General features: G+C 43.0%; 1 protein-coding gene across 1 annotated transcript in view; it reads right to left on the bottom strand.

Annotated features, from left to right (window-relative positions):
* Nucleotides 1-12,569: 12,569 nt before the first annotated feature.
* APCDD1 (APC down-regulated 1) overlaps nt 12,570-25,868 on the bottom strand; it is an 85,716-nt gene continuing 72,417 nt past the window's right edge. The window contains exons 4-5 of the mRNA XM_078688149.1: nt 23,781-24,102; nt 12,570-15,481 (exon numbers count right to left, since the gene is read on the bottom strand). Coding sequence (XP_078544275.1) covers nt 15,027-15,481; nt 23,781-24,102 — 777 coding nt within the window. The 3' untranslated portion in view covers nt 12,570-15,026. The remainder of the gene's footprint in view (nt 15,482-23,780; nt 24,103-25,868) is intronic.

The raw sequence follows: 25,868 nt of genomic DNA on the forward strand, positions 1-25,868 counted from the left end.
CTGGTACCTGCTAAGCATGATGTTGTGGTGTCTGTCCTACCCATGAATTCTGCATTTTTTTGTATTATCTGTATCTTGGCTTCCCACTTCTATGGAATGGAGGGGGGACAAAACGTGACACCCTGATCTGATAAGGGGGTCCATTCAGGATGCCCTGACCTGATTCTTCTTATTATATACTTTTGCCCAAAACGTGGTAAAATTACTCCATCCAGGGAATTGGCACTTTTGTTGGGCCAGACCTAAGTGTTATTTTCTTATGTGCCTCTTCTTTTGATGGGCGATCTAGGTGTAAAAATCCCACCAATGCCGACGAGGTATGCTTTCCAAAGGGACAAAGAAATTGCACTGAATATTCTGTGTCAGGGCCTGGGGGAAGTAATCAGCATGGCAGGCCCTTGGATACTCTACTTAACAGTCTCAATATGACCATACTAAATGGTAGGCACCCAGGAGATCAGCCGGCTCAACTGACGTTTGACAATGGAAGGGTAACATCCTTGATTGATGATGCTATTATACCCACTGCGCATTTTGGGATAGTGAAGGATCTATCTGTAGGTGACCTTGGGTGTAGTGACCATAAGCCTCTTGTCTTCTCAATGTTTAGGGTGGCTAAGACAAGACAGATACATCCTAATAGCTTGCCCCTGTACTGTAAAAAGGAGTGTTGCATTGTGTCGTCAGCCAAACTAAAATGCCATGTTATAAATGGCTTGAAGGGGTTATTAAGGGAGCAACTCAATGCACCCTCACACCACACAGTTAAGGCTTTTGGAAAATGTATTTCCTCCATAAGCGATATGGCGGCAATAGGTCTTGTAAGGGACAGAGTTAGAATGGATCTTTTGAGCTCAAACGTCACGGGCCAAAGTTTTTCTCAATAAGAACATAAGGAAGGCGATCAGAGCAGGTGGGGAACATAGGGAGAGTCAGATAAAACAACATAGGAAATCATTCACAAAGGAAATACAGCAAATCAAGTGGAGCGAAAAAGAGAGCTGATGGTCACAGGCAATCTCTTTCCTTTGTACTGGTAACCTTAAGGGGTTTTGGTGCATCTCTAACCGTACCGTTGTGCTTGTCACACATATTATAGCAGTGTCCATCCTCAATGAAACCTGGGTTAGTTACATCTCAGACCTGTATACAGTAGAGAAGATGCTGGGGGTGCCTTTAGCATGCCGCAGGCAAGTCCACAGGATAAGGGGGTGGTCAAAAGCATCCCGCTCCCCACAGTTAGTGGTAGAGAAGCAGTGAATAAAGGCATAAAAATCTCAAGGGCGAATGGGCCAGGCAGTATTTCCGTGGATATTATTAAACTTAACCCCCATCTCTGGCAACAGACCTTGGTCCCACTGTTTGGAGAAATAATTGGGAGGCAGAATTTGCCAGAAACGTCGCAAGGGAGCTTTATGGACTTTTATGCAAAAAGAGTGATAGGGCACTGCCATCTAATTATTGTATGATTACCCTGTTGGATATTACGAGTAAAATGTTGCGAAGCATCTGCTGCGCCTTTTGGAAGATTGAGTGAGTGCTGCTAGAATTCTTACCTTGACCCGATTGGACTTTCGGAAAGGGTACTGAACTATGGATGGCGGTGTTATGTTAAAGTATTTGGTTGAGCATTATGCCCTCAAACGCAAACAGCCCATTTATGCATCTTATATCAATTTGTAAACCACATTTGACACCGTAAATATACCTCTCTTACAGGAAAAGATGGACAAATGGAAGTTTCCACTGGGACTCCTGAAGCTGAAAGTCCAATTGCAGGAGGGCTCCAGGACTAGAGTAGAACTCGGGGGAGGATGGGGCCCTGTCCAAAAAGATCTGCACACCCAATGGGTGTTTTCAATATAGATAGCCGATGCCTTTGGTAGGTTTATGGCAGGTTAGGGCCTTCCCTCCTAAGTTCGGGATCGACTCCATAGCTGCGTTGTTCTATGCGGATGACACAGTGCTGTTAGATCTTAGCTGGTTGGGCTGCAGTGGAAACTTGATCCTTTTCACATTATTGTAAGGGAAATGATCCAAAGATCAATACGGCTAAAACAAAGATTATGATTTTCTCCAAAGGGATGAGGGAACCAAGATGTTCAGGTGGTGGCTCATTGGTGTCCAAATGGAGGTGGTAAAGGAATATAGATACCTTGGTGTGTGATTTAGCCACAGCCTTGACTTCTGGGCTCATGTCTCTTTGCAAGAAACAAGTGACAAGGCCATTGTAGGTTCGCACCAGAGATTGGACTCTGCTTTGGGACATAAGTCAGTAGAGGTGCTGAGACAGGCATATAATGAGAAAATAGTCTCTCTGTTACTCTACGGGTGTGAGGTTTTGTTGCAAAAAGATGTCAAGAGCTTGCACATCATTGAAACAACCATCTGGGAAAACGGATTGGGATGCCCACAGGCTCAGTGAGTTGTGCGCTGACACTAGAGTTGGGCCTCACTAATACTTTTTTTTTTTAAACCAGAGGTTGCTAAATTATTGGGCAGGTCTGTTAAAATCGGATGAAGGCTCCTTGAGGCATCTCATATTACTTCACTTGCAAGGGAAACATAGGAGACAATGGGTAAATAACTTACTGGTCAAGGAGGCGTCCCTGAATCTCCCTGCCTAGTATTCCCCCTTAAACATGTCTGTGCTGCAACAGAAACAAGCATCAAAATGCTTAATAAAAGAGCGTTCACTCTATGGTGATTCCATTTATATTAGTAAGAGATTCAACTTGCAGCACCTAATGGAAGTGGACTACTGTGGTCTAATTCAACCCTATCTGAGGGATATCAAGAGCAGATCTGTTAGGAGGTGGGCCCTGAAGATTTGGTTGGGCTGGGTCCCTGTGCTCATTATATGGGTAGGGTCTAACAAGGTGGGGATGGACAAGGATTCTTGCCCTTTTTGTAATTTCACTGTATGATCACTGTCGCATATTATTGTTTTTTGTGCCTCCTTCACTACCATAAACCGCTGCCTAGTACTGCCCGTTTTTAGAGAGCTGCAGGTCAGTTAAATTAGCGACTTAATGAATATAATTCTGCACTGTAATTATGTGGCGGTATGCTGGGCTTTGGCAAAATGTTCTTCCATTTTAGCCGGAGAGCTTACCTGTTCCCTTTCAAAATAATGTGACTGGCTTTTTGCAAAATAGTGTTGACTAGGGGGATGTATCTATTTTAATTCTGCTGCTACTTCTCTTTTATTCTAAAGAGTGAGAACTTATATGTAGTCTTGCACTTTTTTGTCGGTGTTGCTTCATTTGATGTTAGAAGGTAACTCCCTCCGTCATGAATTCTTTTTATTCTATAGGCGTGAATTTTAATGCAGTTTTGTACCGTTTGCTCATATTGCACAATTTGCTTTGATAAGTGACTATTTTCTTTACTACTAAACTGGCTGGTAAAGCATTTAATTGGTATTTTTAGGACCTGGTCTTGGTGGGCTGTGTTGCAAAAGTTGTTTTATAATTAATATTGGATCAAGGCTCTCTATTGTATCTACTCCTGCATGGTTTATGTGTATATGTTTTTTGATTCTGGCCCCGGTCTACAGCTTTTAAACTGGAGGAACCCAGTGGCATGTGAACAACAGTTTTAATGTTGATCTAATTAATTTCTTAGAATATTAATTTGTATTGTTCTGATTTGAGATGTGTGGTTTGTATTGCCTAATTGGCATGAGATCAAACTAGTAAAATATACAAACAATACGAAATAAAATAAAACACGAGTGGAGTGAGTAGAGTATTGTGTATTGGAGTGGCTTAGAGTGGAGTGATGTACAGTGGAGTGGCATAGAGTAGAGTGGTGCAGTATGGACTGGTGCAGAGTAGAGTAGTGTGGCATAAAGAATAGTGATATAGAGTGCATTGGTGCAGAGTAGAGCAGCAAAGAATGCAGTGGAGTAGAGTGGGGCAGAGTAGAGTGGCGTAGAGTGGTGAAGAGTAGAGTATAGTGCTGTAGAGTTCAGTGGCGTAAAGTGGAGGGTTGCAGAGTGCAGGGGCATAGAGTGGAGTGATTCAGAGTAAAGTGGAATAGAGAGCAATATAGCACATTACAACAACTGCGTTGTTAGTACGCAATGCATTTATATAGCAAGCCATTACAACGACTTGCAGTAGGGGGTGCGCTGGATTTAGGAATAATATTATTTACTATTCCTAATTCAGTTTGCGCAACAGTAGGGAAGGTGTTGGAATTAATTTCCAATACCCCAGCGCCCCCTACAGCAAGTTGTTGTAATGACTTGCGATGTAAATGCATTGCATACTAACAACGCGGTTGTTGTAACAACCGCGTTGTAATGGCAGAGTTGTAAACGCTGTTTCCCATAGAGTTCAGAGGCATAGAGTGTATTGGCATAGAATGCAGTAGTGCAGAATAGAGTGGCGTAGAGTTCAGAGGCGTAGAGTGGTATACTCAACCCCCGCCCCACAACCTAAGGGCGTCACATACTGTGATTGGTCGAGGACCAACTCCCAGATATTAATAGAACAACTTCAGCTATCAACTCCTGAACTGGCTCCAGACAGTAACACTGCCACATATCAAATTACACACTGGATAAACTCAGCAGTTAGAGTTGCGGTCCCTCAAAGAAAAGTCATTTTTAAGAGGAAACCCCCATCCCAATCTTGGTTCTCCGAATCTCTTAGGACGCAAAAATAAAACTGCAGGAAAGCTGAGAAAAGATGGAGGACCAACTATGACCTAGGGCCAAAGGAAGACTATAAAGCCTCCTTGGCAGTCTATAAAAAAAACTGATAGTAGCAAAAAAAAGCAGTTATTTTACGCGTAAAATTAATGAGGCAAAAAACTCTAGTAAAGAACTCTTCGCCACCGTAAAAAAACTAACAAAAACTGACAGCAATAATTTGGTAGCAATGAGCTTCGAATTTTGCAATAATCTGGGCGAATTCTTCGTCAATAAAGTAACCTCAGTCTATGAGTTTTTTAAAAGGACTGACAAAGACCTACCCGCACAGTCAATCTCTGAACCTAACAAGGGACCTCCTCTGATACAACAGGGTCCCTGGTTTCAATTCTTGCAACCCTCAGCGGAACAGATTCTGCAGGTGGTTAAGACCACCAGATCGGGCGGTCCGATGGACCCTTGCCCACCAAAGGTGATGCAGCTATTCCCCGAATTGCTTAGCGAACAACTAGAAAAGCTGTTCATACAAATATTAAAGTCAGGCATCTTCCCTGATGCATGGAAAACCACCTTGGTGATGCCACTACTAAAATAATCGATTCTAGACTCCGAAGAACCTGGTAACTATAGACCTATTGCAAGCATACCCTTCGCTGCAAAAGTGTTGGAGAAACTATTGAATAAACAGCTAGCCCAATTCCTCTTGGATGGAAACGCATTAGACCACTCACAGTTTCATTTCCGAGAGGGACATGGAACAGAAACAGCACTGCTTATGGCAGTGGAGGAACTCAGGAGTGTTCTTGATGCCGGGGGGAAAGGCCGCCTTGGTTCTTTGGACCTCTCGGCGGCCTTCGATACGGTCAACCATGAGATCCTGACCCGTCTGGCTGAAGCCAGAGTTCACACTTCAGCACGTACGCTACTGGCATCTTATTTGTCTAACAGAACTTTTACAGTGGAGCTGGGGGAGGCAAAATCAAAACCATTCAGCTCACCGTGTGGTGTTCGTCAGAGGTGCTCCTTAAGCCCTACCCTTTTCAACCTGTATGTAGCACCTTTAGCGGGAATTATAAGGAACTGTGGCTTCCTTCCGGTCTCATATGCCGATGACACCCAAATAGTGGTGTCCATTGCCAAGTATGCTAAAGGGACGGCTGATAAATGCAGGTTCTGCATGACACAAATCAAGCTTTGGATGCAGAGCAACTGCTTGAAATTGAATGGAGACAAAAGTGAAGTAATGTTACTAGGGTCAGATCCAAACATATGGTCTCCGGAGTGGTGGCCAGACAGTCTGGGCAACTGCCCATCTCCAGTAAACAAAGTGAAAGACTTGGGTATGGCTCTGGACAACAAACGTTCATTTGATTCCCAGTCTAGCAAACTGGCATCATCAGTTTGGTACATACTGAAAATGATAAGGAAGCTCCTGCCATTTATCCCGTTTGATGCCTGGAAAACGGTGGTAACAGCCCTGGCCTTGTCAAGACTGGATTATGGTAACGCCTTGTATGCAGGAGCTCAGGTCCAAATCCTAGCAAAACTTCAACAATTGCAAAACGCAGCAATGAGGCTGGTGCTGGACGTCCCCAAGTATGAGCCAATCGCCCACAGACTAAAGTCCCTCCACTGGCTTCCTATCGCCAAAAGAGTGAAGTTCAAATCTGTCTGCCTGGCCTATAAGGCGCTTCACAGATCTGGCTCTCAGTTTTTGAAAACCCATCTCAAAGTGTACGAGCCTTCCAGGACTCTTAGATCGAGTCAAGCCAACCTGCTTCAGGTTCCTAAACACAGATTGTCCAGGTGGGGAGGGAGAAGCTTCCTGTTGCATACAGCTAAGGCCTGGAAACTACTCCCAATTTCCATAAAAAATAGTCCATCATTGCTCTCCTTCAGAAAAGAAGTGAAAACATGGCTTTTCACTGCCAGTTAGATTTAGTCCTGTTGGGCCCCGAGTCTTTTTGAATCTACCCAGCGCCAAGACGCCCATGGGCAATCGCGCGCTCTACAAATTCACAAATCAAATCATAGAGTAGAGTGGTGTACAATGGAGTGGAGTGGCATAGCGTAGAGTGGACTGGGTCAGAGTGCATTGGCACAGAGTTCAGTGGCAAAGAATTCAGTGGCGTACAATGCAGCATCATAGAATGGAGTGGCGTAGTATAGAGTGGTGCATCGTAGAGTGCAGTGGCATAGTGTGCAGTGGTGCAGAGTGGATTGGTGCTGACTTTTGTGGAGTGGTGTACCATGGTGTAGAGTTCAGTGGCATAGAGCAGAGTGGCATTGAGTAGAGTGGTGTAGACTGCAGTAGCAAAGAGTGGTGCAGAGTAGAGTTCAGTGGTGTAGAGTGGAGTGACGTAGTGTACAGTGATGTAGAGTGCAGTGAGGCAAGGTAGCGTGGTGTAGAGTACATTGAAATGGAGTGCAGTAGTGCAGAGTAGAGTGGTACAGAGTTCAGTCGTGGAGAGTGCAGTGTTGCAGAGTAGAGTGTCCTAGAGTGCAGTGGTGTAGAGGGGCATAGAGTGCAATGGTGCAGAGCAGAATGGCATTGAGAGCAGTGGCGTAGACTGCAGTGGTACAGAGTACAACGCAGTGGCATAGAGTGCAGTGGTGTAGAGTGAAGTGGTTTAGAGTAGAGTGGCATAGAGTGGAGTGGTTTAGAGTGGAGTAGTAGAGTAGAGTGAAACGGTATAGGCTGCAGTGATGCAGAGTTTAGTAGAGTGCAATGGCATAGAGTAGAGTAGAATGGTGTAGACTGCAGTGATGCAGACTGGAGTAGAGTGCAGTGGCACAGAGTGCAGTGGCGTACAGTGATATAAAGTGGAGTGGTGCAGAGTAGAGTGGAGTATGCATTGTGTGGTAGCACACTGCCATTACAGACAACTCATTTTCAATTGAAATGACCATTACTTTGCACAGACATACAGATTTACTAATAAAACAATATAGCGCACAAACAATAATGGGTAAAAATGGCATCACCTAGTATATTGATTTGTTTTGATCATATTAAAGTATTTGTTTCCAACACACTTCTGAATTACCAAAAAATGTGCTTCATGTGTGCTTTTGTTATTCTGATATATTCTGCAATACTTTCACAGTTCATTTAAAAGTTGTTGTGTGCTAGGAAAAAAACCTTTCCTACCCTATTAGCCAGCAAGATCGTCACATAAATCCTCTCACTTTGAAGCCAGAGAAAGAAAACTAAACACCAAGCTCCCTTGGAAGACAGAGCCTGACATTTGACCTCTGTCTTTGAATGCACAGCAAGAGAGACAAGCAGGCCCGTACTGGCCATAGCGGGCACCGGGCAATCCCCCGGTGCGCCGCAAGGGTGGGGGCCGATTTTGTTACAGGGCCGTTTTTGCAGCATAGCTGCAAAATCGGACCTGCAACAAAATCGGCCGAAAACCGGCCCTAGCAAAGCGATCGGCGGCACCTCCAACCCCCCCCCCCCCCGAGAGGGGAGGGGGGGCCGGTCGAGCACTTTGCCAGGGCCGGTTTTGGTTCCCAGTCCGGCCCTGGAGACAAGATAAGAACAAGGTTTACAAGGTTTACAGAAAGAAACAATTGTGGAAGAATACAAGGAGAGGTAGTGTGTGAAGACTTTGGTCCTTGTGAGAGACGAACTGAAGCTGGACAGCCTAAATCAAATACAGCCAGAAAATGTGTTACAAGGCACACGTTAATGGTAGGCAGTAGGCGGAATGCAGTCCCAGGGAAGCTTTCTGAATGTCCCCAAGATGTATTTAGCAAACCAGACAGCTTCGGCCTAATAATCACTCCTTAAAAAGTTGCAGCTGCTTCCACATTATGATCAGTTTGTAAGAGGCTCTAGGTGCAAGCGGTGAACGCAAGATGGCCGACAATCACAACTTACAAAGCAGTTTTTAGTGCTTTATTTGTAACATTGTTCAGGAATTTCACTGAAGTCTCTGGTGATTTCATTTACAACAGCATCTCGAGACGTACAGAAACCCACTAACCTAAAAAAAAGACAAGTACAAAAATAAGTTTTTGAGACAGGGATAATGTAACAAAGAAGAATGTATTAATGTATGATCCCAGTTCTTCCAGTGTATTCTGAAATGGCGCGAGATGTGCAGGAGTAAACAAGGCATATTATGGCTAGAAAAGGCTATGTGCATCATCAGTCAGTCTAGCATCCACAATCCCAGGCATCTGTCCATCTCCATTTACCATCCAAGCAAGATGCAACGTAAAACGGCCCAACAAAGGAATGCGAGGGTGCCGTCACGACCTCCACCGCCCCAGGCCATGGCACACTGCTGAAACCGAACACCAACCCCAGCTCTCCATCCACACACAACGCGAAAATAAATGATTCACACTATCAATCTTGCTGTCTGGTGAGTTCACAGCACTTTGTGCAGACCTTGTAGCCGGATGGCATTACTTCCTGATTCCCAGGCCTGGGAGTGTCCGGTAAACATTCCAAATCGAAGCGCTACTGATGAGACACGTTCATAATAACTTAGTTAAATGTTGCAAACTTACTCGGTGCACACAGCACTCTCAAATTTACTATTTCTATGCATGAGTAGCTCATCTTCTCTAGGTTGACTTTTCTGTGCAATATGGGATATTTGGTCGTGTTATCACGTGATAAAATAAAAGCGCATTTTACAGACTGTGTCTGTTGTTTGGAAGCACTGTTCATAACAGTTATCACTTTTACCCAGTTTCATGGTGCTCTGTTTACCAAGCACAAAAGGTTGAGTTGGCCTTACTAGGATACCAACTCGATTCCTGTCTTTTAGGATTTATGTTTGCGGCGACCTTTTGAGACACTGAGCTATCCTGCAGGGTCATCGGGGTTTCCAGTCTCAGAATGCAAAAATTTTTAAAACAGACAGGATGAGCTTCTCACGCATGGGCCTTGCACTGTGCATCAGCTACATATGTGGTTACAAGTCATCTGCATATGTTTGTTGACTCGCACACATTTGCCACATTTTAATTTGGGAAGACTTTCTCTTTTAGGAAAGGCAACTTAATCCCTCCTACCCCCCCCCCTCCCCTATATTTTTCTCACTTTTGCCCAGGTACATTCTTTACCCGGTCGGTCGGGTAAGTAGTACATATCCTAAGGAACAAAGGGGCATATTATCAAGAACAGGCGATAAAATTATCGCCGCTGTATCGGCAGGAAACTGACGCTAAAACGGCGTTAATGGGCTTGATAATATGTCCTTGTGAATTCCCACAGCAGCCCAGGTTCTGGTGTTAACCTGGGCTGCTATGGGAATTCACAAGGGCATGTTATCAAGTCTATTATCGCCACTTTAGCGGCAGTTTCCTGCTGCTAAAGCGGTAATAATTCTATCGCCTGTTCTTGATAATATGCCCCTTAGAGACAATCCTTTTCTCTTACTCTGTGAATCAACCAATTGGCTAGGGAGTTTATGTTGAATATCATTTGATTAGCCCTCTGTTGACGCCATGTGTGTTTCAGTGTGCGGACGTAATGCATGCAAATCAGACAATGTGCACTGGGGGGATTGTATAGATGTGTAAATTGGCACATGCTACAGATTGCTCACATCTTTTCCCCTACACACACTTTCCCCATGTCGCATCCTCAGCGTACATTTTCCTTATATTCTGTTGTGATCCTATCATGAGCGCTTCCACCTCATTTTCATAAAAGCCATAAAAATATAATCTGCTTATGGTTATGGAGGGGAGGGGATTAGTGGGCCTCCCCAAAAAAAAAAAAAAGTCTAAAAAAACTGTCTGAACTGGGGTGGTGTGGAGTGCAAATAAACGATGGCTTTAGGTCCAGATCTCTGTACTGGGGTGAATGTATGACATTGTTCTGCATTCTGTCCATCAACTGTTGTTTTTGCATCTCCCAATTCCTTATGTCATTATTCTCATATGAAGTTTTTTTTCAAATAAAGGAGTTACGGGGGCACTCGTTTTGCTGTTTTACTTTTCCAAGGGTCTTTTTTGGTTTGGTCTCTTGTTTTTTGTTCAAGAGATGCCCAACTTCCTTTAGAAATTCACTCAGACGACAAAAAAATTGACAAACCATCTACAGATGTAAAGCCAAGCCTATGTTAGCAATGTTAAGTTTATTCCTGCAAGTGTCGGTCACGGTCAACAGGACCACAGTCTGATTTTCCATGAGGTATGTTCGGTGTGAATCTAATAAGACTTTATTAAGTCTTAGAGTGAGTCCCAATATTGTCCATTCTATTTTTTTTGTTACCGATTGTCCATTTTTTTTTACCTAGATGCAGCAAGGAGTGGCACTGGTGCTCTCCACATGTAGGGACTTCACCACTAGACTGCTTGCTGCAGTGCATTTATTACATACAACTATTATCTAACCCTAGATTACACGCCTGTGTTTGGCATAAAACCGTTTGGTATCATCTATTCCTGCTGTCAATCACATCCAATATTTTTAAAGGGATGTACCAAGGACCTGCTTCTGCCTGCTTTATTTGGCGGTAAATACCTTCAGCAATGAATATTGTGAGTGCAATTGCCAACGTAGCTTTCTCTGTGAGTACTTTTATGACCGATCTTATGTACTAATCAATGTTTTATTATACCAGTTCATCAAATATTATCACTCTATCTGCAGAGCTTTCTACTTGCTTTCCAATATTATTACCTGTCTTTTTGCATGCAACTGATTTTGCTGAGAATACCTTCTCCGGGCCGCGACACAGGTGCTTTCCTTAAGGAGGGAACAGCAATACACTACAACTCATTGCAAGTTTCTAGTAAATACCGATCCTCATATTAATGGGAATTATCCTTTAAATCGTGATAACACATCTTACAGAAAAACGTTCACCTTCTGCTTTTTCACTGGACACGTTCCAGCTGTGAAATGCATGCATAATATGTCTTGGGGTGCAGGGAAGACCTAGGAATGAGGTAAACGTGTGGAGATTGGTGTGCAAACACTGAGTACTGCGGTTACTCCTATCACATAGGCAGGGACAATTCTCATACCCTTTGCATAGTGGTGAGTCTGATTTTAGTTCTGGGCTCATAATATGCACCATTGTTTCTGTGGAGCCATCCCTGCAAGAACAATCAGATAACTGCATTTCGGAAGTGCACATAAGTTCAGTCACAATCAAATATACTGAGATGTCTGTGAAGGGATAGTAACTAAATTACTCTTTATTTCAATTGGAGTCCCATTAACAGAAAAAATATGACATTTACTAACCATTTGTGATTGTTAACATATCCAACATCTTTCTGTCATTTAGCACATATTTTTTTAAGTGGTGCATTCAGTGTTCTCTCTGAGCAAACCTGAGTCATGTCTACCAATGGCAAACGGGGTGTTCTTTTCTAAGGACCGGCGCTCCCTTAAGTTAGACTACATCTGCTCTTGGTTTAAACACCATTTAATGCAAAAGGCATCCATTTCATGTCTGCAACAACGGAGTTCTTCAATCCTTACTTAGCACTTTGAAAAACTGGCAGCCATCGAAGCAAAATGGCTGCTTCAAGATATTTTATTGCTATTACCTTGTTATTTGACACTGTATAATGTTCAATATTGGATATTTTTATGTACTATACTTAGTTAGGATGTTCATTTCTGGTTTTTATTACCCTCTTCTTTTTTCTCTCTCTCATTTCTTTATTTCTTATAAAATCTAAAATGCTTATTTTTTAAGGTACATCGGGGCATATTAGCAAGAACCTCGTTAAAATTATCGCCGTTTTAGCGGCAGGAAACTGCAGCTAAAACGGCGATAATGGGCTTGCTAATATGCGTTATAGAATTCCAATAAAAGCCCAGGTTAGATGCCCTTCACATCTAACCTGGGCTTCTATTGGAATTTTATAACGCATATTAGCAAGCCCATTATCGCCGTTTTAGCCGCAATTTCCTGCTGCTAAATCGGCGATCATTTCAACGAGGTTCTTGCTATTATGCCCCATAATTCTTTAATTGCTCTTAACTTTGGTTTTAATTTACTAAAAAGTTCACTGCATTAAGTTTCCACCTCTCCTCTATCTTCCATATTTCTTATATCTTTTGCACTTCTTTTAATGACCATTGATATATTATTGTACCTTGTCTCTATTTGCATTAATAAAAGCTTTTTAAACTAAAAACACAAAAATTCTATTTTAGTGGTATAGCTCAATTTCTGAGGGGCACTTAAAACTTTGTGCGAGTGTGGAGAGCATTACATTGCTTTTCATTTGGGGGCGGCATAGCGTGATACTGGACAGGGACGTCCACCCACACGAAGTTAGCTGCACGAGACCAGATGCTTAGGGATAGATTTCCCCCCCCCCCCCCCCCCCATGATATATTTGAAAACACACTCTCCAGAGAAACCAGCACGAGATTGTCTCTGTGCCAAAAAATACACAGAGGTGAGACATTGCGAGAGAGTTAAGAGGGAAGTGGGCACCGTATCACATGGCGAAAAAGCACGCAGTACTCAAATAGCTCCAAAACAATAACAGCAACTAAATACATATTATAATTCCGTGATGCTGTGCCTTTTTGAGATATTTGTGCAACAATGTGTGGCCAGGGGCGTAGCTTGGTCAGTAACATTGGGGGGTGGGATGGGGGAGTGAACTTCGGACTTCCCAACCATCACTCTGGCACATAGTGTTAAAATACATTATAGGACAAGCAGGGTGCATAAGAGGGGCCTAAGGGGCAGTGGAAAGAGAGAGGAATGCGGGTTGGCAGAAGTACTAAGTGTAAGTGAGCAAAAGCACATTATTTTGTGAAATGACCAAAATTATTGAAGTATTTCCAAACAGAGTGAGGGAGAGAGTGTGTGTGCGTTTTTGTCTGTGTGTATAAATTCATGGTGAAATCCAACAGACACCTCACCATAACCGACTGAAAGCACCTGTAGAAAACTATTTATCAAAAAAGACATTTATTAGGAGATGTAACACCATAACCCCCCCAACCCCCACCGAAGCTATGCCCCTGGGTGTGGCACTAAGCTTCTTTTCAGAAGCTACCAGTTATTACCTGGGATCAGGATCATAAAATAGGACACCAGGAGGGAGAAATTGCTCCCATTAAACAAACAACTGGTGGTTGCAAAACCACAGTTCCTGCAACAAGGCTTTCATAAATATATATTACAAACAGAGGCAGTTGTCAGATACTTATTCTTTCGTCTTCTTGTATTTTGAAAGATGTTATCACTCATCAGGTGTCCTAGCTCTGTCTATTGGGCTCTCAGAAGTTTATTCGCCTACAGGCTTAGATGCTTCATCGATTGATCCCTTTTGTCCTTTTTCAATGAGCATATATAAGCCCTAGAAAGTGGTGGCTGAAACATTCCCAAAATCTTGCCAGAAAGAGTGCTAGTCTCTGCCCTGTACCCATTGACCTAGGCCAGGCTATGCTACAACCGCGAATCAATGGGCCTTTTCTAGGAACAGTTGAAGTCAACCAAGATTGTTGCGTCAAGCCATGTCTGAAGAGAAAGACTATTATTACTATTCCAAGAAGATTTACTATTACTGAACAATTTCTCACAGCTAAAGAGCACAGAGATGATGTCAGTGTCCATTGGTCCTCCAAAGCTCCGCGCATGTTCGATGTGTTAAGTGATGTGGAAATCATTACCCCTTCAACAGATACCAACAAAGGACAAAGCAAGACAGAAAAAGCTGGGCTGTAGTCCCCACTAAATCTTTTCATTATATAACCAGCTTTCAAAATTAGTTATAACACTGTTTTTAAATTAATTTACATTTTTTAATTTAGATGTTTACCACTGAGCATCTCAATAGCAACAAAAAAAATTTATATTTAGTTTTTCTTCTCTTTGGTTTCATACCTGAAAGGTTATGTCTTGATAAAATCCATGTGTCTTTTGTATATACATATGTACAATAATGTTATTTGTATGAAATACAACTTTAAAAAAGAATTCCTGATCATGTGTCCCAGAAAAGGAAAGGAATACTGGGCGCCAGGGTGAAGGGGAGGAAAAAGGGCAAGAAAAAATTGGGCTATGGTGAAGAAACATCCTTAAAGGGATCTTCTTTAGCAATGTCTTGCCTGAAAAAATACCAATAATAATAATTATACAAAAAAGTTCTTTCTGCAGTCCTAAAGTGCAATTACTGCTGCGCAGTCATGTCAGGCTGCGATCAGAATGGGCGAAGTTCAAAATACAGGCATTAAGCGAGTGATATTCACGGTAGAAGGAGAAGGGGAGGAATGGCAAAAGGGGCAACTACTCTGGCTTCCAAGTGCATCAAGTAAATACATGTTCCTTCTTCAAGGAACAAAAGTCCTCAGTCACGCGGTATCCTATTTGACCAGTCAAGGCAAGGATAGTCTTTCTTCTAAACTCCTCTATTTTTAACTGAGAATGTTCCAATGTGAAACAGTACAAATAAACAGAGTCATAGCGCTCATGATGAGGAGTCGGGATTGGTTGTCGGTGGCAGCGTTCCTGTTCGAGTCTCTATAGCGCTCCTCAATTGACTCAACAATTCTTGGTGCTGATGAAGCGCACTGAACCAGGGACATCTGGTAAGAGGTGGCTCTTTTCTCAGGCCGGTCAGGGCTGGACCCATCACTGGGCCGCTGGCCGTTGAACAGCAGGTACCTCCCCCGTGCGTCCAGCTCCATCTTGAAGAGCTCGTACTCCATGTGGGGGAGCCGGATCCCCAATGCAATGCAGCCATTGGTGTGGGTGACATCTTGTTCCACTCCGACCTGCCAAGAGCCCTCTGCCCCACACTCATTTCCATTGAAGACGTTCAGGAGGGAAGCCGTGGCCAGGTCCATGGGTGTTACCTTCATGTGGTTGACTAGAAGTAAATGGACAAGGAAATAATTTACTTGTGAACACTATCCTCCACAATATTCATAATTACAGGCAGTGAGAAAAACATTTCAAATCCATTTGGCAATATATTATTATCTCTGACTATTTACATGCCGCAAACTAAAATGTCTTTCATGTTTAGACAACATACTTTGTCATTACTTATCTCAATGGTACTCATATCATCGACCTCTACATGATAAAAGGCTTATCTCAACCTACTGGGATCTGATTAGGTCTGGGTGTGAAATTCCACTCACTAGCGCTCGCCAACATTAAGCTGACAAGCACAAGTGAGGAAAATCTTCCTCCAAACCACGTCCCAGCGAGATTTCTCAAAGCGGTTGATCGCGGATGGCCGTTACTGCTCACATTGAGAAACCTTCCATTCGCGTTGAAGAAGCTGCCGCTCGAGTAGCACATCTACTCGAACATCAGAAAGAAGCAGCGGCCTCTTGCACGGCGCATGGTGCTGTTTGTGCTGGTATTCCAGTGAGGGATAAACACCCGGCGCTAAAATGTAACATGAACTGGCGCAACCTAACACACTCTGCTGTTTGCAGGACTCCTCGTAGCGCAGCAGAATTTTTCGGTCACTTTGTGGAGTTCCACATAACGGAATTCCACGAACTCTGCCCAGGCCTAGATCTGATATTGTAAACTGCAATTTACACACAGTTCTCTGCAATGGGCACTCAACCCACAGGGCTTCCTTAATAGTCTTTTCAATGTAATGATAATAACAAATAAAATAAATTGCGATTTCATGTTCAAAGCTGCACAAAATGGAACTTTCGAGATTACAGCTGAGGATACAATAAGTACTGATTAAAAGTCAACAGGCTTCAAGTTAGAACCTATCAGAAAAGCTAGAAATGCAGGTAATCAGGGAACAAGAGTGTGCTTTCCCCTTAACTATGTGCCAAATTGTCAGGAACTCGAGCTAAAGCTTTGTGAAATACATAAAGGTTGGGGTGGGGAGGCAATGATTGCAGGATATTCACTGTGTGGTTATTCCGCCATTATGGTAATGGAGTAGCAATCACTGCAGGGCGTCTGACCACCCACTGATTATAAGCTCTGGGCCCATGTGGGGACACAGGATGAATGGGAAGTTGATGGTCACCAGAAATCCTTACTATTGCAGTCAGCGGCATCTTCAACATGTGCTTGTTCGTGAAATTAAGATCTCTTCTCCTTTACTAGTTGTTGTAAATCCATGGATTAGATGCAGGATCGAGCTGCAAGTCAAGATGAATGCATGGGCCCTGGGCCACGAAGCACATCCCAAATGCAAACCGTATGGCTGTTCAAACTGTGGGGCTGGGTAAGTGGCACTGTGATAAAAACACTATGCCGGAGAGTGACTTTGCACAGCATCACTAAATCCATGGTAATCGATATATTGTGCCATTTCTCATCAATCGTGCACAGTTCAAACTGTTTGGCATTCACAAACACAGTCTGCTACGTGCACTAGTGTGTGCACTCTGGAAATTGTGCAAATGAAAGGAAACACTTGCATGGATAAAGCAGGATTTGGTTAATAGAGGAAAAGGTAGTAAGGAAGCCGAAGTCATAATAACACTTCAGATGGTCGAGGGATGTCTACTTACACCACGCACGGGGACTGTTGTGACCATGTCCCTCAATGCCACTGGTGCACCTGTTCTACGCTAATACTACTCACACTCTGAGGTCAAAAATGCTTAAAGTCTAATTTACAGTTTGGGGATGGGGGAAAGATCTGCCGATGGGCAAAGAATGTCCCAACTGCCCTATTTAGAATGCATGAAAATCCATATTTTAAAAAAAAGCGTGGATGGGACATTAGCTAAGCTCTATATCAGGCCCAAAACATGTATCGCCGCCTTTTCCCCGAAAAAAAAGGAATGGCTGCACATAAACATTCATAAATGGGGCAGGTCCCCGAGTTCCAAATACACAGTTTGTGCTGGTTGACTGTGCACACACATATCAAGCAACCAGCCCAAGAGAATAACGTGGTTTTGGAGTCAAACAAGGGCCCAGAGTTTTCCCCAGGATTGTGGGCATCTAATGTCAGAATTATGTGACTTTTTGATGCAACAACTACTATGGAGATGTCATTATTCTCCTGTGGAAGATGATGTCTGAGAAGGAAAGTGAATGGAAGTCACTTCTTAGACGTCGGTGAGGACTAGGCTTGAAGCTGGAGCGGGTAATGATCTCCCTGGGGCAGGTGTACATCGGCAAGGAATAAATACCTGCGAGGGTTTAATGACGCGATCTAAAGATAACCCCCCTTAGTGGGTATATGGCTGATGGAGGAACCTGCGGACAATGGTTTGCATCATGAGGCTTCACTTTAGAAGTCTGTGAGAGCAGCCACACACTTCTGTGTTTAAAACCTTATGAAGACCCATTAAAGCAGTAAGAGAGAGCAGCAGCATTTCAATCCTCTTACCTCCCTACAACACTCATCGTCATCAGAAAAGGCAATGTCGTGGCCTGCATGCTAACTGTCTTCAGAAAAGGCAATGTTTTGGTCTATCACCGGACTTGAAAACCCCCGTGGAATCTGAGACCCTGACATATATGGTGTCCCTCATTTTGCTTTCCTTAATGATTGCCGTAGAGGCAGAATCCTTAGTAGACCTCTAACAGGTCAATCCACCATGTGGACTCTGCCACACCTATCTGGGAAGTCCACCTTAAGGATTAGCAGTTAAATTAAAGAGATACACAACCCATCGTTCTGCGGTGCTGAGACATAATGTAACGCAGAAGACAACGGTTGGGGTTATTTTGGATCCACGCTACCGCCTCGATGAATCTGGTTGCATCGCCGGTTGCTGTTGGCTTTACACTACCTTGTCTTGTTGGTCTACATCTGTACCAGGGTATAATCTGAAATGTTTTGCTTGGAAGCAGTTCAAGGGCAGTCTTAGCCATTGCAGCCTCAATAACATACTGAGGCAGCTTCGGACTTCAAGCAAAACCAATTGTGTTTTTAAAAGCCTCGCACTGCAGCCCTAATGGCTTCCTCTTCATCACCAAAGAGGAGGAAGCTTGAATGAGCTTTGATGAAAGCAGGATCATCAGGGGGCCTGAAACTCAGCCATCTGCGGGATGTTTGGATAAAGGTAAATATAGGCACAACCACTGCACAAGGGGAAACAGCAAACATACGCGACATAGTATCCAACTGTGCTTCAAGGCAGCACTGAATTGTCCTTTTTGGTAAAATAAACCCAAAGCTAAAAACACACTTCCTGAGGATTATTTGAAAAAAACAAAACGTAAAGGCCAATGGAAAAAATGAAAATTATGTACAAAATACTTTCTGATACAGAATAATAAGAAAAGAATAAGAGCCTCGATCTTTTCATTAGCAGAAGAAAACCTGTAAAGTGTCGTCTTCTAAGATTACACCTCTTCTTCTAAGACAGCAAAATGCATCCTTTTCGCGCATGGATTGTTTTAACTTACATTTACATATGGAATCTCCCTCATATTCTCTTATTTGCAGCACGAAGATACTGCCTCTGTCTCTCAGTTGATTGATGTTTTCCGACACTTTTGCAAATTTCTGTTTGCGCAGGGGTCGGAATTCTGAGGTGGGTGGTATTTACGACACCCAGTCATTACAGAGCACGATAAATTACTCACCCTTCATCAAATTTCGGCCTATCAAGAGTGCCCGTATTTGACGAGGGAAACGTGTACAGTGTTTACCGTACCATGAAGATTTGGGTGACTTGGGCACGACAATCTGCATGGTTATTCCCCAAAAACTTGGAACAGGGCGGATCTTTTGCACCTGATAAGTGATCCAGGCTATTATTATTTCCCATGCAAGTAATATATAGCCCAGTTTCTTCGAATATGTCACTGAAAATTAATGTCATGTGGTTTGGATACCGAAAACACCCCATTTTGTTTCTAAGAGGTTTTTTTTAATAACTGTTGTGATGCTTATGAACGCCTGTGGCCTGATTTTAAAGAGAGTAGTAAAGGAAAATCTGACAAAAATGGAAGATTCACTGCCCACGCCTTTTGGTGCCTAGCGCCCATATTTAGTAAACCCAAGGTAGGGAACATTCCATCGAAAGAGATTCTTTCTGCTCCAATATCAGCCTCACCACTATCTACTGTTAACTCTTCAGATATGGTGTGGGTTCAGTTGCCCATTCTGGGAGGATTGGTCTCTCACCATGTCTGGCAAAGTGGTATCACTTGAAAGAACACCATGCAAATAGTGGCAAACCATCGGGACCAGATAGATATTGTCTCTAACATGTTGTAAAGACCCACAATATTATTAGGGAGGCTGGCACGTGGGCAACTGACAATGTACTCCCACTTTTAGTCCACATTTGCAGGCAGAAATTTTGCATCTGCTTTGGCCATTGATCATTTTTTTCCGCCAACATGGTTTTTATTTATATTTATTTCATTTAGAAAGTGTTATATAGAGCTGGCAGGACCCAAGGTCATCAGAGCGCTTTACAGCATTGGAAGGCATTAACAGACATTCATAATACAGTACGATTGTAGCGTCGAGAGTCCAATCATTATCAATCAAAAACAATACAGTACCATTGTAGTGACAAGTGTAAAATTATTTTTAAAGACCATGTGCGCGATATTCACATAACGTGGTAGTTTTCTAGTGTGCGTTAGGAGTTGTGTGAGCAGCTGGGCAGGAGAAACCCCCACTGACTCCCTGGCCTGAGCAGATCGTCTTTCTAGCCCACTGAGGCCAATCCCTGTGCTACTCTGCAGCACGGGGTTGGATGGGAGTCTGTCCCAAGGGCTGCTGGGATGAGGAAGAGGAGATGTGGTGCGACACTGGAAACAGCCGGTGGCTAGAGGTAAGTTAAAAAATATATGTATTATTTCTAACCGCTCCCCGCGTGACTCCCCCTCGCGCTCTCTTCACCCACCCCACACCCATTTGTTTATAGCAGCTGTCACTGGCTGGGACCCTCATGTTTGCCAATCTAGGTGCGTTGTTGTCACATTGGTCTAAAATATGTAATGGCCAATAGCATTAAGTGTGAACAACATAGTCGCCAATACGCATCCCTGCCTAACTCCTTTAGTCACAGGGAAGGAACCAGTCAGCTCGTCTGAGCTACCAAACCTAACTTGCATGTAGTTCTTGGGATGTAGTCTTATTATAAGGGCAAACAGGTAGTGTGGCACCCCATCTCAGAAAGAACCCACCATAGCGTTGGCTTGGGTAGTAGGTCAAAGGCTGTGTGCATATTAACAAAAAGGACGTATAGACGTACCCCACCCAATGTGACAATCTTCCAATACAGCATCTGTGGACGGAACACTTGGTCAATTGTGCTGGTCGACTCTAAACCTTGCCTGGAGAGGAGTCTGTATTCCTTTGTCAGATAACCACTCCTGAAGTCTGCTAAAGACCACCCTGCTAAATAGTATTTGCAAACTATCTAGGAGACTTATAGGTCTGTAGTTTGCAGGGAGTTAACGTGAACCCTTTTTAAAAATAGGGATGATTTCAGTCCATGCCCATGGAAGTGGTATGTGTGCCCCTTTCATGATAACTGTGAAAAACACTGAAAAATAAGCACAACAAATACTTAGCTCACTCACAAATGAATCACCAGGGATTTTATCTAATCCGGGGACTTTATTGGGAACAGTTCCCCTAATTGCTAAGCTTAATTCCTGCACAGTGATTTCCAGGACTCCAATGTCTTGCATACATGGGGTGCACCCATGGGGGGACATCCTTTGGATTTACATCTACCTCCCCTTTATTGCTCAGCAAGAGTTGTGTTAGTTGATCCCCAGAACCCAGTAAATTGCTTATCATGACCTCCCTCTTTGGAATACAAACTATAAAAATATGACACCCAGTCACTTGCTACGATGTTATTTTCTATGGTACAAAACCCATCCTTGCTACCAGGGGTCACCAGGTTCCAGAAGGAGCGGTGATCGTTCCATCTGGCAGCTTCCAAAAGCACCTCCCATATCCCCCGCTCCCAGTCCTTTTTAGCCTGAGAAAGCTCTTTCCTGTAAAACCGTCTGGTGGCTTGGACCGCGGGTCTGTGTTTCCTTTTAATTGCCAGTACCAGTTCCGACTTAGCGTCTCCACATGATTTTTTGTACCAGGATTCTGGATGCTTCCTCCCCAATATTTGCCCTGGTTCGATCACTGAGTGATCCCTCAGGCTTTTAAACATCTGGACATGGGTCCTCAATGTCTCAGGGGCTTCTCCTAGCAGGTCTAGTAGCGCCAGACCACCCCATGCCGTCGGGAACTAATCTGTCAATCTCGCCGACTGACTCCTGGGAGAATTTTAATCTACCTCATTTAACCCTGTGTTTATTACTAGCGACTCTCAGTCTTCTTGTCATAGTTATCCCTCTTGTGATATGTGGGAATGGTCTTCTACAACATTATTCATAGCACATAGGAGCTTCCCAGGGGCTTATAAACAACCATAAAGAAAAACATGAGCACCTGCACCAATGTAGTGTACCTTAGTCATGTTTTCTATTCTGAAAATCCACAAGGAGCCACTTAAAGGACTATCAGCCTGATTCATCAAGCTTAATTGCGCTCGCAAAGGGCCAGATTCTGAGAATCTGGCCCTTTGCGAGTGCAATTTTTGCATTTGGGATTCATCATCCCAAATGCAAAATTCGCTATTAAAGAATTCGCATATTTGCGAGGAATTGCATTTAAGGAATCTCTATTTGAGATTCCTTAAATGCAATTCATGAACCATTTTAAAATACCGAAATCGCAATTTTGGGCCGCTATTTACCGCAAGGTCAAACCTCGTGGTAAATAGCGAAAACTTAGAAAAATGGATTTAAATGCATTTTTCTAAGTTGCATGTTACACACACACATGTCCTTTGGACATGTGTGTGCGCAACACCAGTGTAGATTACATTTCAGGGGTGCTACAGGGTGTCCTTTGGACACCCCTGGCACCCTTGAAATCGCTATCTTATTTGCGATTAGCAAATTGCTATTCGCAAATAAGGAATAACTCCCCATTCATTCCTATGAGCCTTTAGGCCCATAGGAATGAATGGGGAGTTATTCCTTATTTGCGATTAGCAATTTGCTAATCGCAAATAAGGAATGTGTAGGAATCGCATTTCTTTATGCAATTTCTACATGAATCTTGCTTTGCAAGTCCTTAATAGCGATTCCTTATGAATCGCTATTAGGGGCTCGCAAAACGGGAGAATGATGAATCAGGCTGTAAAACGTTTGCTTTGAAAATCAGTCGAACAGTTTATTGAAAGGTAGCGTATTAGAAGTGACAATAGCCTATTCCTGTTTATCAATCCCACCACCACAAAATGACAAAAATGATTTCGATACCCACGTGTCAACTAAATATCTCCTGAGCAATTCGAATTTCTGAGACTTGTATAGGGACAACACAAAAATCTAAATTTCTCCAGTTCAACTTATGTTGGACTGACCATGAAGTACAAATGATGCTTTGCTGCTATTGAGAAATAATATTCCTCATTGAGTTTCTCTTCGTGAAAGCATGTAAGACATGTGACTTTTTAGCCAATGTACACGGGGAATATAAACTGAATCATTTTGCCAAATTTTCTAAAAAACATTTATTTGCTTTAGTAAACCCCCCTTGAGACCCTCTGAAATGGCTGGACGTGTTTGTGGGACTAGTATAAAGGACTGATTTTACATCCCAGTGAAACCTGTTGGCTAAGACATTCAGTTTGCATACAGTGAGGGTGGGATTTCTTTAAAAGCACTGTCAACACTTCTCTAGGGGGTGCCCAGGGTGCCACATGCCTGCAATCCTTATTCTCAAACTTTGATATGGCTGGTATTTGGTAATGATGGACAAAGTGACAGAATGCCTGTCTGGGACTCCTGGGTGTTTACTGTATGAGCATAAATGGTGGTGTCAAAGGATGGCATTGGGATGACGGGCTAATGAGGTGGTGCACTTGTAAGTGTTTAAGAGCTAGACGTGGGTGTTTGCTGTGTAAGCATAAACGGTGGTGCCAAGGGTGACACTGGGATGCTGCTGCTTATGAATTGGTGCACATTTAAATGCTTGGAGATTTGAATCAGGACTGTCAGGAGGGGATAGATGTTACCCTTTCTCCATTTAGATATCACTGCTGCTTTTAGAAAACTGCTACTTGTTCAAAATAAACAGTGACTGAAAAAGGGGAGTAATTTCATGCATTGATGACAATTATATTTCAGTTTGATTAAGGGTTCATCTGTAAATTTGTATAGAAAACATTTCATACCTTTAAAAACAAATTCGGTCCCGCCCATCACCTTCGACGAGTGAACGCCTCTGCTATAGCGACCCTTGGCATAAATGGTGAAGGTGGGGTGCTTACAGATAGGGTCTGAGTAGTGATAGTAGTGTCCTTCCCAAGTGTTGTTGTTGTCATGGAAGATGAAGTGTCGGGTCAGAAAGAGGACCTCTGGGCGCACCTCACATCGTTGGCTGACCCACTCTCCATGCAACCCAATGGTAAGGTCGGCCTTCGGTGGTAGGATGGGCGGGTGGAGTTCATCTGAGCGGTAAATGATTCGGCAAGCAATGCAGCTGTGGTCATGATTCTGAAACACACCAAACAATTTCAATGATACGCTTTGTAAAGAAAATGGATACAAACTTCTAATATAATTTACTGTTGTAACATTACATCCACAATCAACCTCAAATCCAGATCTCCGACTGACATTCATATAATGTAGGATTTAAGGCTCAACCAGAAGCAGGAATTATGCAAAGGAGTAACATCCACTGTTTTGCTTCAATGATTACGAGCAACAGTTCAGAATGATGCAATTATTCATTTCTCTAGTGGAGCTAGGACTGATTCTCTTTTTTTTTTTTTTTTAGCAAGGTGGTTCATTGTCAGTGTAGGAATGCGAAAATTCCTGTGAACATAAACAAACTATATTGCTTGAAGAGCCCAGGTGAGTCACTCAAAGAATGGCTTTCCGAACCCTGTCACTAATTCTCAGAATTGATCATGAACTTGTGCTTCAAAGAAAATCTGCAGAGAGAGTAACTCATTTTGTCAAAATCTGTGGTGGGTGGTGTTTGCAGAGTTGCTGTCTATAAAGGAGCAGTAGCTATATGTTACTAGTTCCACAGGGCAAATCTTTTTTTAAATCAGAAAACAACTTCAAGAATTAGATTTGAAATATGGTGAAAAAGGTGCAGGAGATAGTTTGGTTGTCCGATTATACATCGCAAACCGGGGTCTTGGTCGTGCCAGAGCCCAAAGAACCTGAGATCCAAAGATTCTCTTTGGTCCCTCTGCAGAAAAGGTTCATCGGAGAAGGTGAGCTGGACAAGTTTACTTATAATCTGAGCCACGGGTATAGACCACTCTGTGTCCTTTAATTAGAAGCCATGCCGGCGGTTGTGGTTACATCGCAGCAGCTTCCCGCAGCTTAATGTCACGGTGTTGGCAAGAGGTACATGATCCGTTTGTGACTGAGGGGTAAGTTCAGCTATTCATACAGCTGAGCATCAAAGTTGGAGGAAATTCACACATTTTATAATAAGGCAGCCAATACACAATGCAAATATCGTACTGTCTCAGATAATGTTCACTAGATAGAAACGATTACAATTGGTGGCAACTCAGATGCTCGGTTATATATGTGCAGAAGCCTTGCAAGAAGACATTGGCTAAATAAGACTGAAAGTCCTAGGACATAAGGACCACGAGTTAGATGAGAATTCTGATCCCATATTGGTCTCTCCCACCTCTAATCCATTATGTTTCTGTAAGTGACAACAGTCTGCAAATTCCTGTTAATGGTTCCTGTAGTTTGTTGACATTACAAACTTTACCATCCAGAAGGTCTCTGGAAGCTGATCATAAACAACAAACATTTCATGATAATCAGTTCCATTGTACGTCACACTGATTTGAGTAGCCAAGCATGAATGTTCTTAATTTTAAGGGAACTTTGATACCTTCCATGGTCAATTTATGTTTATCAAATGTATTGTAGTGACTGACAGCCTAATTTGCATAATTCTTTCATTCGTTTCGTAATGTCTTACACTCTTGCTCCACACTTACTTTTTCATGAAGAATGGGAATCCCCACTATAAACACTGAATAATAAATAGACAGTTCCTTTGAGATACTCCATCAGCAATGGACAATGATGGTTACATTAAGTAAACTGATTTAGATGCTACCAAAATCTACAATAACAAGTCTACTAGTGCTACACAACATCCGGCATGTAGTATGTAGCGATATTCATGAATTTGAGTCATCTTTGGGCTTGAACCCTTGTTCACTTTATCCCTCTAGAATACTCGAGACCCAAAGAAACTGGGGGGTGTATGACCT

This window comes from Lissotriton helveticus, chromosome 4_1 (genome assembly GCF_964261635.1).
Source record: "Lissotriton helveticus chromosome 4_1, aLisHel1.1, whole genome shotgun sequence".
Classification (NCBI taxonomy): domain Eukaryota; kingdom Metazoa; phylum Chordata; class Amphibia; order Caudata; family Salamandridae; genus Lissotriton; species Lissotriton helveticus.